Source organism: Phyllobates terribilis, unplaced genomic scaffold, assembly GCF_046119375.1.
Source record: "Phyllobates terribilis strain yellow unplaced genomic scaffold, ASM4611937v1 Scaffold_9__5_contigs__length_417890890, whole genome shotgun sequence".
Taxonomy (NCBI): domain Eukaryota; kingdom Metazoa; phylum Chordata; class Amphibia; order Anura; family Dendrobatidae; genus Phyllobates; species Phyllobates terribilis.
This window is the reverse complement of record NW_027362769.1, coordinates 88577899-88591152: the sequence shown is the minus strand read 5'-3', so window position 1 is coordinate 88591152 and position 13254 is coordinate 88577899. Positions and strand designations below refer to the sequence as shown.

Genomic DNA, 13254 nt, shown 5'->3' with positions numbered 1-13254 from the left:
ACAGCGTTACCAAATTTGCATACTATTTTTTTATTATTATTTTAGTGGTTTAAAAAAAATTGAGAGCTTTGTATAAAAAAATATAAATGTTCTTTTTATTGAGCCATAACTTTTTTTTATTGATACAATTTCCACTCTGTTGACAGCAGCATCTAAATGGTTGAAACGCAGCAATCGGAGGAAGCTCTGTTCACCGCTGTTACAGACAGGAGCCAGCTGTGTAGCTCAGCACCTGAGTCCTCTCTGTACATGCAGACCCCGATATGGATAAAAAAGTTATATCAAGCAAAGTTCAACTGCTTTTTGTCTTAAACAAACTAGGCAAAAAATGACATATTACTGGAAAAGCAACCATATTCTGTTTATTAGTGAACTTACCTCTGCAATAACAGCAGCAAGGATAGCAGCGGGGCAGTCCTGTTCATCCCCCATTTCTCCTCCTCTTCTGCTTTTTTTCTCTTCCTGTGTAGAAATCAATGAGAATAATTACTAATCAGTTATAAAATTAGTAGTTCTTATACATCTTTCTGGCTGCAGTTCCTCCATCATTGTCTCTCGGCGGAGTGACATGTGGGCGGTCCTTCAGTGCTGTCCATGTGACCACTGTAAACTACGTTTCCCATAAGCCGCTGCTTCGTCTCCGGGTTCCCTGTACTCTCCTGTGCACAGATAACATTAGCTGCTCCTCTAAAGCCCCCGTCTCACATAGCGAGATCGCTGCTGTGTCACGGTTTTGGTGACGCAACAGCGACCTCACCAGCGATGTCGCTGTGTGAGACACTTTGCAGCGATCAGGCCCCTGCTGTGAGGTCGCTGATCGCTGCAAAGTGTCCTGGACCATTTTTTGGTCGTTGCCCTCCCGCTGGTCAGCACACATCGCTGTGTGTGATCAGCGATCAGGCTGGTAACCATGGTAAACATCGGGTTACTAGGGGCACACGCGCACTTAGTAACCCGCTGTTTATCATGGTTACGAGCCTGCTAAAGTGAGCGGTAACCTCCCGCTCACCGTAGCAGAGTGGTAACCATGATAAACAGCGGGTTACTAGGTGCGCGTGTGCCCCTAGTAACCCGATGTTTATCATGGTTACCAGCCTGCTTCTGCTTCAGCAGGCTGGTAACCAGGAGCAGGACATCGTGGAAAGATTCTTTCCACGATGACGCTGCTCCCCTGATCGCTGGTGAGCCTGCCTGTTTGACATCTCACCAGCGACCACATAGCGACACAGCAACGATCCCTGACAGGTCGTATCGTTGTCGGGATCGCTGCAGCGTCGCTAAGTGTGACGGGGCCTTAACTGCTCTGTTATCTCCTAATGACCACTGGGGCAGAGCTGACCGGAGGAGACATGGTGCTGTGTATAGTTTCTAACATTATATTAATAAGTGTACTTCCTGTCTGTCCCCACCACCCTGTATAAAGCTTTCTACTCCTCCAATTCTGTATGTGTTCTAGATATATTCCTCCTATGCGTCCTCTCCTGACTCAAACCTGCCATTGTTGCCCACAGCAACCAATCACAGTGCAGCTTTCATTTACCAGAGTCGTTTAAAAAATGAAAGCTGTGCTCTGATTGGTTGCTATGGGCAACGGAGATAGTTGCTCTATCACACTGTATAGACAAAGGCCTAGTTGTATTTATAGTGTACTTTTAGATAGAAGGCGTCCATTATAGCAAATCTGGACAGAAATATTCATGGTTTTAATGAAAAAAAAAAAACACTGATGGTTTAGTGACTGATGTTCGTCATTTTCTGTCACACAACAAAGAGGGAGGCACTCAGAGGAGGGTAACTGTCCCTCCTTTGTCAGCAGCGAGTGTACGGTGTCCATGTCCAAAGAGGATATTCACTATACAAGAATAGCTGGCACCTACTGAGCATGTGCGACCTGTCAGGACAGAAGTGCAGGACGTATCCATGGGCAACCAGGTAGCCAAAAGCATCTTGAGTTTTCAGGGGTCGATATCCGGATCAGCGAGCACTTTTGGAAATTGATTGCATTTGACAACTTAATTTATTTCAGGATAATACTTCTAGAGATTCAGGAGGCCCCATACACAAGAATTAGTCAACAATTTCCAAAAAAAAAAAAAAAGGTGGGTTTGGTGACATTGCTGTAACATGTATCTGGACCTTTAATGCAAATGCTGGGGAAATAAAGGACTGACAGACACTTGATGATCCTATTTTTTGGTGAAAATAAGATTCTAACAGATTAAAATGCGCTGACATTGGGAAACAGCTGACAGGCTTATTCTTTTCTAAAGGATCTGCAGGAGATCTAATGTCAATGATCATCTTCAATACACAATCAGAATATATCTTTACATTAAAAATTGTATTTTATTTACCAAACAGCTCCAGTGTCCCAGCTCATCTACGTCCCGAATGTATGCATGATAATGGCCACCATAACATCCTCCCTTGTGTATGATAACTGAGAACAGCTCATACATTTGCACTGAATCCTCTAAGCGATCCTAGAAGAAAGAGGAGAGACAAGTGGCTGACAATGCAAATGGAGAGGAAACCTTAAGTAAGCCAAATAAGAGCAAATTCCAAAAAAACTGACAGTGTATTTAAAACATTTAGAGAGGGTTTTACCCATTAGAAACATCTATGCTGGCACACAGATAACCAGAATAAATAAAAAAGTGAATCCCATTCAAACCTGCTCACAAAATGGGCGGATGTTGAGGCGGTTAGGGAAAGAGTATCGTGAGGTCTCTTTATACCGCTCACACTTTGTGAAGTCAAAGTTGAACCTCAGAAGAGAAATTGTGAGGAAGGGCGGTAGTTTTCCCAGTTTGGCAGACTGTAAAGATATAAAATCACAGAAATAAGTTGAAGTACAAATGGGAACTTCTAAACGTAGACTAAACCTTGTCTGCAGTGATGCTCAATTCTATGAGCCATTAATTTGACATGAGACAAATTTAAAAGGTTAACTAAACTTTGACCATGTTTTTTCATATTTGGCAGGCACTTTAATTGCCTGTAGATCAGTCATGGTCTGAATTCCGAGACCCCCACCAATTGCCAAACAGATCCTTGAACAGTGTGCAGCTCCTTTCTGAGCGCGCGCGCACACAGAGTGGAGTATAAACTCAATACAAAGCATAGACTGAGAATCTCTGTGTGCGTGCTCAGACAAGACCGTCTGCAGAGGCTCCCGTCTGCAGAGGCTCCCGTCTGCAGAGCCTCCCGTCTGCAGAGCCTCCCGTCTGCAGAGCCTCCCGTCTGCAGAGCCTCCCGTCTGCAGAGCCATCAATGAGAGTCTCAGGGCCAGGACCTCCACTGATCTGCAGGCAATTAATGTCTTTGACAAATATGAAAAAAACTGCTTCAAAGTTTCGTTAGTCTTTATTAAAAAAGTGTTGCTTCTATAAACTGGCTGAATGAATGGATTTGGATGTTATTTCTGAATGGTCACTCTACTAAGATAAATGGTAGAGATGAGCAAAAGGATTCGCACTACCCTGGTATGGCATCCAGTTTGGTCCACCATGACAGCCAGACCAAGGCAGTGTTCATTTCTGGACTGGCAACTTTCTATCTGGGTGCCCCTGTTGCTTGCTAAGCTCAGCAATGTAGTGACGTCCAGTGACTATGCCTTAGGTGACTTCATGGTGGCCTTGCAAATGGCGGAGGCACCCAAATTGCTGGACAGAGGATTTGCCGCTGCTGAAGTGAACACTACCCTGGTCCGACTTTCACGGAGGAGAAACTGGATGCAAGACCAGTCTAGTTCTAATATTCTGTAATTATTAGTGAAGAGCAAATTTTATTCCCTTTTTAATTTATTTCACTCACTCAATAGAAAAGCAGAAAAGAGGATGTTGTAAATTTGCTGCCACAGCAGTAGAGAGGCAGTTTAATAAGTGCGATTACCTTGGCAGCCGGGACAAGTTTGTCACAGGCTCCACAGCGATATAGATTGTCTCCATCAAACATTTCTTCTTCCACATACAAGCCGCATAAAGACTCCTCTAAACTGCTCATGTCCTTCACAGCTAATGTAAGATCGAGGAAGTCTTCCTGCATAAAAGTAAAAAGAATTAAAGAGGCAATTAAAAACAACCAGGCACATATTTTACCCAAATTGTTCCATTATTAACTATATCAATTATATGTGACAAGGCCGGCAGCCCTTCCCTTCTGCTAAACAATCCCACAAAGTTAGGAGACAAGACTTAGGATCCTTTGCAATATTCCCATGTATATAACGAATAGACAAAGCACTAAACTCAAGTCCTGGTAGACTAAGCACTTTTAGTACAGAACCTATCCAATTTTAATATACACAATGTAGGATATTTGCCAGCTCACCGTCACCAACGTGTTTTTAATTATTGTGATGAACGAGATCTCACAAGATTTCATTCATTGGGAGTACTATATATTACATGTATGTTAATATGACCATTAGCGCACAACTAAGAACATATTGTGGCGTTCGAAATGCGTCAGCGGTCAAGCTGCATTTATCTGTCATGAATTTTTAATATGTATCCAAGAACTTTTTTTTATCCTATGCTGGAGCACTTTTTGTCTTTTAGATTATTAGATTCTTCTATGGCACTTGTTTGCGTTGCCTTCCTCGCTGACTGTACAGCTATCTAATCCATAAAGTGGCTGCTGATGAGAGGAGAATATGACCAGACCTGTCCATCAGCCTCCTCCAATAGGAAATCACTGATATAGGAAAGCTATTTTACAATAGGAGGAGACTGCTGGCGGTTCTGGTCACATGACCCTGTTATCCCATGAGAAGAGGATAACTGTGCAGTCTGTGGAGAAGGCCGGACTAACACAAGGAGGAGGAGAACCTGTAAAACTTAACAATTAGTAAGTGCCACAAAACATGTCCCCAACACATAAAATAAAAATATTACATTACTGGATGAATCAATTAGTAGTCCTTGGATAACAATGCACACTGATCACAGTTGTACTGGCGCCTGATTGTTCCTTGTTTTTAGTAGTAATATTTTTTTGACATAGGGGGCATCCCGGACGTAGTCATTGTGGGTGACCTAACCTGCCTCTCGCTGATATGTCCACATTCCTGGCACTGGATACGATTAACAATTGTTCCATGGTATAAGTTCTTGATAAGATCATGGCCGGATGTGCCCTCCAAGGAACTTTCCAAGGCACTAAACAAAATGCGGTTTAACTCCTGGACATCATGCTGGCCAGTTTGCTTTAGGAGACAACAATTAAAGAGAGAGGTAAAAGGGACATTACAATAAAATTGATGCGATATGATTCATGTTGATTTTTTTTTTTTTTATACTTATACTGAAAATAACAAAAAAGATTATTTATTAAGGAAGTGGTTTGCTATAGTTAAAAACAATTGAAACAATATCTATAGAACAGAATACATGATAGTATGTATCATCAAGTGAATATGGCCCAATGCCTAACTACACTGCTCAAAAAAATAAAGGGAACACTCAAATAACACATCCTAGATCTGAATGAATGAAATATTCTCATTGAATACTTTGTTCTGTACAAAGTTGAATGTGCTGACAACAAAATCACACAAAAATCATCAACGGAAATCAAATTTATTAACCAATGGAGGCCTGGATTTGGAGTCACCCCCAAAATTAAAGTGGAAAAACACACTACAGGCTGATCCAACTTTGATGTAATGTCCTTAAAACAAGTCAAAATGAGGCTCAGTATTGTGTGTGGCCTCCACGTGCCTGTATGACCTCCCTACAATGCCTGGGCATGCTCCTGATGAGGTTGCGGATGGTCTCCTGTGGGATCTCCTCCAGGATGGCACATCAATACGAGCTGTGTCAAGAAGGCTTGCTGTGTCTGTCAGCATAGTGTCCAGAGGCTGGAGGCACTACCAGGAGACAGGCCAGTGCACCAGGAGACATGGAGGGGGCCGTAGGAGGGCAACAAACCAGCAGCAGGACCGCTACCTTCGCCTTTGTGCAAGGAGGAACAGGAGGAGCATTGCCAGAGTCCTGCAAAATGACCTCCAGCAGGCCACAAATGTGCATATATCCATTAATGTATCTCCTTAATTAATATCAAACATATATTATATAAAATAATCATATTCATTCATATTTGATCAATACTTTTATTAAATCACAGCAAACAGAAAAGTGATAATATCTTTTAAAATATCTTCATTTATGCCCATAAAAACATTTAAAACCCTTCCGGGTAATGTGGTATATATATATAGCCTAAGACACATAAATAGCCATAAGTCTCAATGGTTATACATATAGAGATATAGAAGGTTACAAGTCAAATGTCCTGAATCAGAACAATAATTAAATAGAGATATAAAAAGTTACAAATCAAGTGTCTTGAATCAGAACAGTGATTAGGTCATTCACATCACATGTAAACTCCATTTTAACAGTAAAAAATTTTTTTCTCCTTCCAAGTATGTAAATTAGGTTGTATACACCATAATATTCTATACACTGTTTGAGTCAACAAATATATACCATGGTAGAAATCAGCTTACTATATTTGGTAAAGCATTGTATGATCAACTAAATTGGGTTGCCACACTGTCCTACATCCCAATGCAGTGCTATATTAAACATTTATATACCATAGAAAGTGGTTAACATATTATATTCAGGTAGAAAGCTGTATTACCAACCATGTGCCATATTAAGGGCTACCACATTATCCAGCACCCCAACGCGCGTGTCGCGTATATTGCTTCCTCAGGGGGTATTGAGACATAGTGCAGGCAGATTATAAAATAGCCCAACATCTTAATGGGCAAGAGGGTCTGGCAAATCACCAGTCCCGCACAATAATGTTGCCTAATAAGGCATAATTAATACTAATCTCTGTCCATATCACCGGTGTGTGTTGTGGCGCGCTCCCATCGCTCATAATGCGTCACCCACCGCGGTCGGCGTCCCGGAAGTTCCACCGCGCATGCGCGCGTGTAGAAGCCTCCGATTGGACGCCGAGCGCTGGGGGGCGAGGCCAGTATGACGCGGCGGGGGCGCGCACCACCATGGATAATCTGACTCCATTTTACTAATGGGCAAAGTTTGCCCTTAGCTTTTTAAATCTTATATTCTGTCCTGACATTATACCGTATTCACAAAGAAAATGCATAATATTCGTTATAGTCATTTTAAATGTAGTATATCTTGTACATATATTAAATCTTATATTTTTCTCTTTTTTTTTTTTTTCATGTCTTTTGCTTTATTTCCTCTTTCCTTATTGTTCTTCTTTATTTTGTGCACTGATCTTCTGTGTGAAATCAGATTTTTCTCCATATTCAATTAATACGTGTCATGTCAAGCTCTAATTTGGAACAGATAGATTTTAAGAACAGGTATAAGATTATCAATATATTTACATTATCTTGCATTATTGCTCAAGTCATATTATTAACTCATTATATCCCTCTATTTAATGTTTACAATACTTAGCCTGCAATATATAGTTATATAAATACCACATAGGTCAATACATCGATATAATCCATATCTTGCAATATCTTATACTATGCTTATATTTCATTTACATGTACCAAGCATGTTTATATCCCACATTTATATCAATAGTCCTCTTTTTCAGTCTTAATAGCAACAATGTCATAAGTCACAAGAATGAAACAAAGCTTGTCAAATCATTTAGCCCCTTGGGCTTAATCGTATTCAGAGTAGTTATCCATTTAATCTCTCTTTGTTCAAGCATTTTCTTAAGGTTTCCCCCTCTCGCTCCCAGATTGATTTTATCAATACCCCTGAAGCGTAATAGTCTCCAGTTCCCATTATGGCATTCCTTAAAATGCTTTGGTATATTTTTTAAAAAAACAATTTCCTCAGGTTTTTCACATTTCTTTGCATTTTTTATATCTTTAATATGTTCCAGGATCCTTACTCTGAATTCTCGAGACGTTAGTCCTATATAGATTAAATCACATGGGCAGATTGCCCAATAGATTATTCCTGTGGATCGACAATTAATAAATTCAGAGATTTTAAATGTCTTCTTTTTTTGTGGAGTCAAAAAATTCCTTTGTCCTATCAATCTGGGGACAAGCCCCACATGATCCGCAAGAAAAACATCCCTGTCTATAAGTGGTATTGGCAGTGAATATATTCTGCGGTTTTGGGGGGATATAATGACTTCTCACCAAAATATCTGTTAGTGTTTTGGAGTTATTGAGGGTTTTTCTGAAATAAATTGATTTAAAGTAGGGTCGGAGAGAAGGATGGGCCAGTATTTATTAATAATCCCATACATTTCCCTCCATTGACCATGATAAGAGGTAATGAATCTCACACTTTGATCTTGTTTTTTAATTTTGGGTTTTAAAAGTTCATTTCTACTGGTCATTTTTGCTCTTTGATATCCCCTCAGGATGACATCACTTCTGTAGCTGCGGGCGTCGAATCTCTTTGTCAAATCCAGTGCTTGCTTTTCGAACAAAGCATCGGTTGAACAAATACGTCGAGCCCTGAGGAACTGACCAGTCGGTATAGATCTAATAACCTGGGGGGGATGAGATGATTTGGCATTAAGAATAGCATTTACGGCAGTGTTTTTCCTATAAATATCTGTGGATAACATGCCATTTTCCTCCCTTTTAATTTTCAAATCTAGAAAGTCAATTTCCTCAGGGCTCGAGGCATACGTCAATTTAATGTTATACATATTGGTGTTTAAATCTTGGAGAAATTTCTCCAAGATTGTATTCTCACCTTGCCATATGATGAAAAGATCATCTATGAATCTTACCCACATCTGGACTGCACCATTATCTGCTGCTGGGAAAATAATGTTATGTTCCCAGTATCCCAGAAAGAGGCATGCATATGCGGGCGCACAAGATGCCCCCATTGCAGTGCCCCTCTCCTGTAGATACATTCGGTCTTTGAATAAAAAGAAATTGTGTTTTAACACAAAATCAAGTAATTCCAAAATTAATACAATCAGGTGAGAGTCCCGATGTGTAGATTTTAGAAGAAATTCTACTGCTTTCAAGCCATCCTCATGCCTAATTGAGGTATAAAGAGACTCAACGTCCGCAGTCACCATGATGACATCCTGATCAAGAGAGACATCCTGTAATCTTATCAGCAGATCTGTAGAATCCCTAATATAGGATGGTAAAGATAAGATAATGTAAATATATTGATAATCTTATACCTGTTCTTAAAATCTATCTGTTCCAAATTAGAGCTTGACATGACACGTATTAATTGAATATGGAGAAAAATCTGATTTCACACAGAAGATAAGTGCACAAAATAAAGAAGAACAATAAGGAAAGAGGAAATAAAGCAAAAGACATGAAAAAAAGAGAAAAATATAAGATTTAATATATGTACAAGATATACTACATTTAAAATGACTATAACAAATATTATGCATTTTCTTTGTGAATACGGTATAATGTCAGAACAGAATATAAGATTTAAAAAACTAAGGGCAAACTTTGCCCATTAGTAAAATGGAGTCAGATTATCCATGGTGGTGCGCGCCCCCGCCGCGTCATACTGGCCTCGCCCCCCAGCGCTCGGCGTCCAATCGGAGGCTTCTACACGCGCGCATGCGCGGTGGAACTTCCGGGACGCCGACCGCGGTGGGTGACGCATTATGAGCGATGGGAGCGCGCCACAACACACACCGGTGATATGGACAGAGATTAGTATTAATTATGCCTTATTAGGCAACATTATTGTGTGGGACTGGTGATTTGCCAGACCCTCTTGCCCATTAAGATGTTGGGCTATTTTATAATCTGCCTGCACTATGTCTCAATACCCCCTGAGGAAGCAATATACGCGACACGCGCGTTGGGGTGCTGAATAATGTGGTAGCCCTTAATATGGCACATGGTTGGTAATACAGCATTCTACCTGAATATAATATGTTAACCACTTTCTATGGTATATAAATGTTTAATATAGCACTGCATTGGGATGTAGGACAGTGTGGCAACCCAATATAGTTGATCATACAATGCTTTACCAAATATAGTAAGCTGATTTCTACCATGGTATATATTTGTTGACTCAAACAGTGTATAGAATATTATGGTGTATACAACCTAATTTACATACTTGGAAGGAGAAAAAATTTTTTTACTGTTAAAATGGAGTTTACATGTGATGTGAATGACCTAATCACTGTTCTGATTCAAGACACTTGATTTGTAACTTTTTATATCTCTATTTAATTATTGTTCTGATTCAGGACATTTGACTTGTAACCTTCTATATCTCTATATGTATAACCATTGAGACTTATGGCTATTTATGTGTCTTAGGCTATATATATATACCACATTACCCGGAAGGGTTTTAAATGTTTTTATGGGCATAAATGAAGATATTTTAAAAGATATTATCACTTTTCTGTTTGCTGTGATTTAATAAAAGTATTGATCAAATATGAATGAATATGATTATTTTATATAATATATGTTTGATATTAATTAAGGAGATACATTAATGGATAGTGTTTCTTTGGGGGTAACTCCTTACAATATAATTAATGGACCTATATATCCATATTTTTCTAATCACAAATGTGCATATGTCTGCACAAACGGTTAGAAACCGACTCCATGAGGGTGGTATTAGGGCCCGACATCCACAGATGGGGGTTGTGCTCACAGCCCAACACGGTGCAGGACGCTTGGCATTTGCAACAGAACACCAGGATTGGCAAAGTCGCCACTGGCGCCCCGTGCTCTTCACAGATGAAAGCAGGTTCACATTGAGCACATGTGACAGAGTCTGGAGACACCGTGGAGAGCGATCTGCTGCCTGCAACATCCTTCAGCATGACCGGTTTGGCAGTGGGTCAGTAATGGTGTGGGGTGGCATTTCTTTGGAGAGCCGCACAGCCCTCCATGTGCTCACCAGAGGTAGCCTGACTGCCATTAGGTACTGAGATGAGATCCTCAGACCCCTTGTGACACCATATGCTGGTACGGTTGGCCCTGGGTTCCTCCTGATGCAGAACAATGCCAGACCTCATGTGGCTGGAGTGTGTCAGCAGTTCCTGCAAGATGAAGGCATTGAAGCTATGGACTGGCCTGCCTGTTCCCCAGACCTGAATCCGATTGAGTACCTGCCACTCATCCGATCCTTTGGGTTAGTGATCCTGGGGTCAGGATAGTGTCAGATTCTGTCTGTTTTCTGACTTCTACGAGGACCTGTACTCCACACGTGTTGATTAACCAGAGGGGACTCTAGAGGAATATCTGGACGGTATAAATCTCATGATACTCGGGGAGGAAAGTGCTGCTGCAATTCACAAAATTATTCACCCAGACCAGTGCGGATTTATTCCAGGTCGGTCTACATCTGATAATATAAGGAGAGTGCAGGTAATTGAATGGTTGGGTTGGAAAGGACAGGAAGATTGGACCTTGGCATCTCTGGATGCTGCTAAGGCATAGGATTTGGTTGAGTGGACCTACCTTGAGAACGCTCTTCGACAATTTGGCTTTGGACCTGGCTTCAGAAGGTGGATTGCAGTCTTGTAGCGATCTCCGAAAGCCAAGGTCCTGACTAATGGTTTTATGTCCTCGTTCATTCCCTTGGGGAAAGGGACCACACAGGGGTGCCCGGTGTCCCCCCTTTTGTTTGCCATTGTCATGGAACCACTAGCTGTCAGGATCCATCAGACTGCAGGGTTTCAAGGGATTAAAGTGTGTTTCCGTGAGAACCGCTTGGGGTTATATGTGGATGATTTAATCCTGATTATGGCTAGTCTGGTCTAAAAATAAACTGGCAGAAATCCATTTTGTTACCTCTAAGCACCATGGGATGGAAAGTAGGGGATCAATACTGCAGGTTACTAATAGATATACACACAGCAAGAAAGCACACAACTCTGAGATTTAAATATATCCCCTCTTTTGTCATACCTGTGGGAGAAAATTACAATATGGAGATCCCTCCATCTGTCAGTAGCTGGGAAAGTTCATGTCATTAAAATGATAGTCCTCCCTAAATTCCTATATGCTCTGGAACATTCAGCCTCCATAGTCCCACAAAAGGCCTTTGCCATGATCAACTCCCATCTAGCATCCTTCTTATGGGGCTCAAAAAAACAAACTGAAAGAGGCCTTCAGAGGTCCAGGGATGAGGCAGGTGCGGCACTCCCGGACTTCTTATACTACTGAGCTGGCCAACTTTGCTTTCTACAACACTGGATAGCAGATAATCATGTGCCTAATTCTGCACACCATCTTGCGCACTGTTTGCTCCTTCAGATTCTATGGAGGAGGTCTTGGAGGCACCTGAGCAATACTCACGCTCCTTCTTGCAAATTCACAGACTTACAGTTCAAGTGTAGAGAGCCAAAAAGATTTTTCAATTCAAGGACACAGTAGCCGAGTCCACCTTATGGCATAACTGTGCGCTTCCCAAATTGCTACATTCCCAAGATGCTCAGTTTTGATAGAACTTAGGGGGGGGAGGGGGTCAAGACACTGACACAGGTATATATCCAGGGTGTTCTTGCATCCTTTGATCAATGTCAAAAGCTCTATCAAGTCCCCATACACACTTTCTTTAGGTATCTGCACTAAGGCATGCCTTAAATACCCAGTTCCCAGACATTAGGAACTCGCTCATATCCTCATACCCCCTGATTGGGATTCTAAGGAGCCAGGGACCCAAGGGGTTGTTCTCCTTTTTATACACCTAGTTACTAAAGCAGGAGATGCTCCTCATCACCATTGTTGGTTGAGGACAAATGGAGGACAGTAATACCCTCCCTATCAGAGGAGGATTGGGGCGAGACCTTAACCTCCCTACAATATGTTTCACAGGCAATTAATAACAAGCTAGTCCAAATATATACAGTCCATCAATGTTACATGACACCTAGCACGTTATATAAAATGTGGAGATCTACCACTGCAGATTGCCATCGGTGCAGGGGAAGAGGCGGCAGATTTTATACATCTGATGTGGTATTGCCCTCCTATTGCAGACTTTTGGATAGAGGTCCTAGCTATCCTCATGGAGATGATACAATCCCCTATACCACTCTGCCCTAAGGGGTGTTTATTAGGAATCCTTGATGAGGAGACCCAGCCTCACTACCCTCGCACTCTTCTCAGGAAAACATTGCTTTTGACTTACAAGGCTACGACCATGAGATGCATGGATAGGAGGAACCCACAAATTTCACACTTGGTAAATACTACAGCTTTCTTTGAGAGAGAGCTATATAAAAATAGACATTGTCCTGAAAAATTTG

General features: G+C 41.2%; 1 protein-coding gene across 1 annotated transcript in view; it reads right to left on the bottom strand.

Annotated features, from left to right (window-relative positions):
* USP40 (ubiquitin specific peptidase 40) overlaps positions 1-13254 on the bottom strand; it is a 77175-nt gene that overhangs the window by 59468 nt on the left and 4453 nt on the right. Inside the window, exons 5-9 of the mRNA XM_073646729.1 lie at positions 5045-5209; positions 3895-4041; positions 2675-2818; positions 2355-2483; positions 379-462 (exon numbers count right to left, since the gene is read on the bottom strand). Coding sequence (XP_073502830.1) covers positions 379-462; positions 2355-2483; positions 2675-2818; positions 3895-4041; positions 5045-5209 — 669 coding nt within the window. The remainder of the gene's footprint in view (positions 1-378; positions 463-2354; positions 2484-2674; positions 2819-3894; positions 4042-5044; positions 5210-13254) is intronic.